The sequence below is a fragment of the Octodon degus genome, unplaced genomic scaffold (genome assembly GCF_000260255.1).
Source record: "Octodon degus isolate 3935 unplaced genomic scaffold, OctDeg1.0 scaffold00302, whole genome shotgun sequence".
Taxonomy (NCBI): domain Eukaryota; kingdom Metazoa; phylum Chordata; class Mammalia; order Rodentia; family Octodontidae; genus Octodon; species Octodon degus.
In genome coordinates this window covers 1,665,134-1,667,879 of record NW_004524878.1, presented here as the reverse complement: position 1 = coordinate 1,667,879, position 2,746 = coordinate 1,665,134, and the positions used below count along the sequence as shown (strand labels likewise).

The 2,746-nt window shown below is 38.3% G+C and overlaps 1 protein-coding gene across 2 annotated transcripts in view; it reads left to right on the top strand.

Moving 5' to 3' along the window:
* The window catches only part of Tmem9b (TMEM9 domain family member B), an 18,179-nt gene that overhangs the window by 7,320 nt on the left and 8,113 nt on the right, over positions 1-2,746 (top strand). The window contains exons 1-2 of one of the 2 annotated variants that reach the window (XM_023707608.1): positions 475-652; positions 745-853. In XM_023707608.1, coding sequence (XP_023563376.1) covers positions 770-853 — 84 coding nt within the window. In that variant the 5' untranslated portion in view covers positions 475-652; positions 745-769. Of the gene's footprint in view, positions 1-474; positions 653-744; positions 854-2,746 lie in introns of those variants that run through there. The other variant, XM_004647345.2, reaches the window with a different exon arrangement.

Below are 2,746 nucleotides of genomic sequence, written 5' to 3'. Positions count from 1 at the left end.
AGTGGTCTAAAGCACCTACTTGAAACAAGCTTGGCAAAGCACAGGGACCGCGGTTCGATCCCCAGCACCACATGCCAGCCAGACCCGCCCCCTGGTGGGCTGAGCTGGCCACACACACACAATAAATAAATGTAATAAATAAAAATAAATATTAAAAAAAAAAAGTGGTAAGCCATTCATATGCCACATTGTGGCATTAATGACATTAAACTACAAGAGACAGTCTCAATTCAGTAATGCCCATGTCATTTTAAACCCTCAATTTGTTTAGAGGGTTGTTGTGGTTTTTTTTATCCTAATTGCCATTTTCCTGGTATATTTGTAGCTGTTAACAGTTGCAACTTGAGCTAAATGTGGTGGCACACCTGTCATGCTAGCATTCTGGGAGCCTGAGACAGAAAGATTGAAAGTTTGAGCCCAACCTGAAGAATTTAGCAAGATCTTGACTGAAAATCAAAAGTTTTTTAAAAGGGCTAGGGCTGTGCCGCTGTATGAAGAAGCTGAATTCAGCCCTCATGGGGAACAGCAACTTAAAAATAAACAACACTGTTTGTCTTCATGGCTTCTGAGACTGTTAAATCTTACAGTGCTGATATATAGAGAGAAAATAGTTCTCTTTGCTTTATTATTTGTTCCTTATATTTTTTACCAGGTAAGTTCATAACTCTAAATGTCAGGGCAGTTTTAACCAATACAAGTAAAAAATCAAGCCAGGCTTACACGACATGTTTTTTGCCTTTTCAGCGATTGTCTTCATGTTGTGGATCCCATGCCAGTGCTTGGACCTGACGTAGAAGCGTACTGTCTCCGCTGTGAGTGCAAATATGAGGAAAGAAGCTCTGTCACAATCAAGGTGAAAGTTACATAAGATTATGTTACATTGTATTGATTTATATGATAGGTGTACATGTTATACAGGATTATATTAATTCAGTCTTCAGAATAGGCAGAATATTTTCAACCCCATTCCCAAAAGATGTAGTGGGCCTGCTCTCTGCCCAAAAGGCTCTGTAGATTATTTAGGATGTGGTAGAGAGATAATGTGTGATGGCATCAAAATGTGCTGTTTACTTAGCATATTCTAGGCAGATATCCTTGTTTCTCTGTGAGACCTATATGCCAGCACTTAGCGAGATATCAGCATGATGAAGCCCTCTTCTTCCTACCTCTCAACACTTCGAATTGTGTATGGTTAACAGATTATTTAACTATAATTTATATATACAATAACTATTTTAAAAATGTGCCTCTGGATTTTAAGATTTCACTTTAATTCCTATAGGAAATGGAATATAGATAATTCTTTTCATCTCTTGGATAAGTTCAATTACTTTATTATGGTGGGTAATGGTTGTCCTCCCAAAACTTTAAAATTTTTATTTTTATGTATTTAGTACAAGATCTACAGGGTCTCACTACACAGATCAGGCTTATAGTGATCCTCTTGTTTTCAGCCTTCCAGGCTCTGGGTTTACAGATGTGTGCCACCGTGCCCAGTCTAATCTCAGCACGCCCCAGGGTTCGGGCTGAGGCTGGGATGACAGACCCAACACCGCAGGGTGGGATCAAACCCCCTGCGTCTACACCTGCTTGCAGGTGCTTTAATCCGCTGAGCTATTTGGCTGACCCTCAAATTGGATTTTAAAAAGTTTTAAATTTACTAAAACTTATAGATTTATACACTTACAATGAGTTAATTTTAACATAAAATTATACATAAAAAATCTGTTAAAAAGCAAAATACAGGGCCAGCCAAATAGCTCAGTGGATTAAAGCACCTGCAAGGAGGCACTGGGGCCAGGGGTTCAATCCTGGGCCTGCTGTGCTGGCCCCACCCCCAGGGCATGCTGAGACTGGCAATTGAGACTGGACGTGGTAGTGCACGCTTATATTCCCAGCTCTCTGGGAGGCTGTAAACAGGAGAATCACTATGAGTCCGATCTAGTAGTGAGACTCTGAACACCCTGGAGGCCCTTCCCTAAAATACAAAAATAAATAAATAAATAAAATCCAATTTTAAAATATTCCCATCGACCTAAAAAGATTTCTCATGCCACTATTGTTAACCCCTACTCCATCCTGTCCGTTCCAGTCACTATCCTATGTTCTGCACAGTTGAACATTTATTTATTTATTTATTTAGTGGTATTGGGGATCATACTCAGAACCTTGTGCTTGCCAGACAGGTTCTTATGCCACTTGGCTATCTCCCTGGCCCTGAATGTTTTATATAAATGAGTTACATATGTTTAGTCTTCTGTGACAGGCTTCTTTCTTTTAGCATAATGTTTTTGTTTATTGTCTGAGTTGTAGTTTATGTCAGTACTCCATTTTATTTTATTATTATTATTATTATTATTTTTTTTTTTTGGTGGAACCAGGGATTGAACTCAGGTCCTTGCTCTTGCCAGGGAAGCGCTTATTCCACTGAGCCATCTCCCTGGCTCCATTTTATTGTTGAATAGTGTTCCATTGTATGAATAGTCATTTATTGCTGAATATTTGGATTATTTCCTGATTTATACTGTTAATACTGTCATGAAAATCTGTATATCTCTGAGAGGAAACATGTTTCCTTTCCTCTTAAATTTCTTATAATAATTATATGTTTGTGTGTTTGTTTTATTTCAAAACAGCCAGCCAGATTTTATCCCAACAGTATCATACTTTTTTTCCCCAGTACTGGAATTCAGGGCCTTTGTGCACTGAGTTATATCCCTTTTTTTTTTTTTTTTTTAAAGACAGT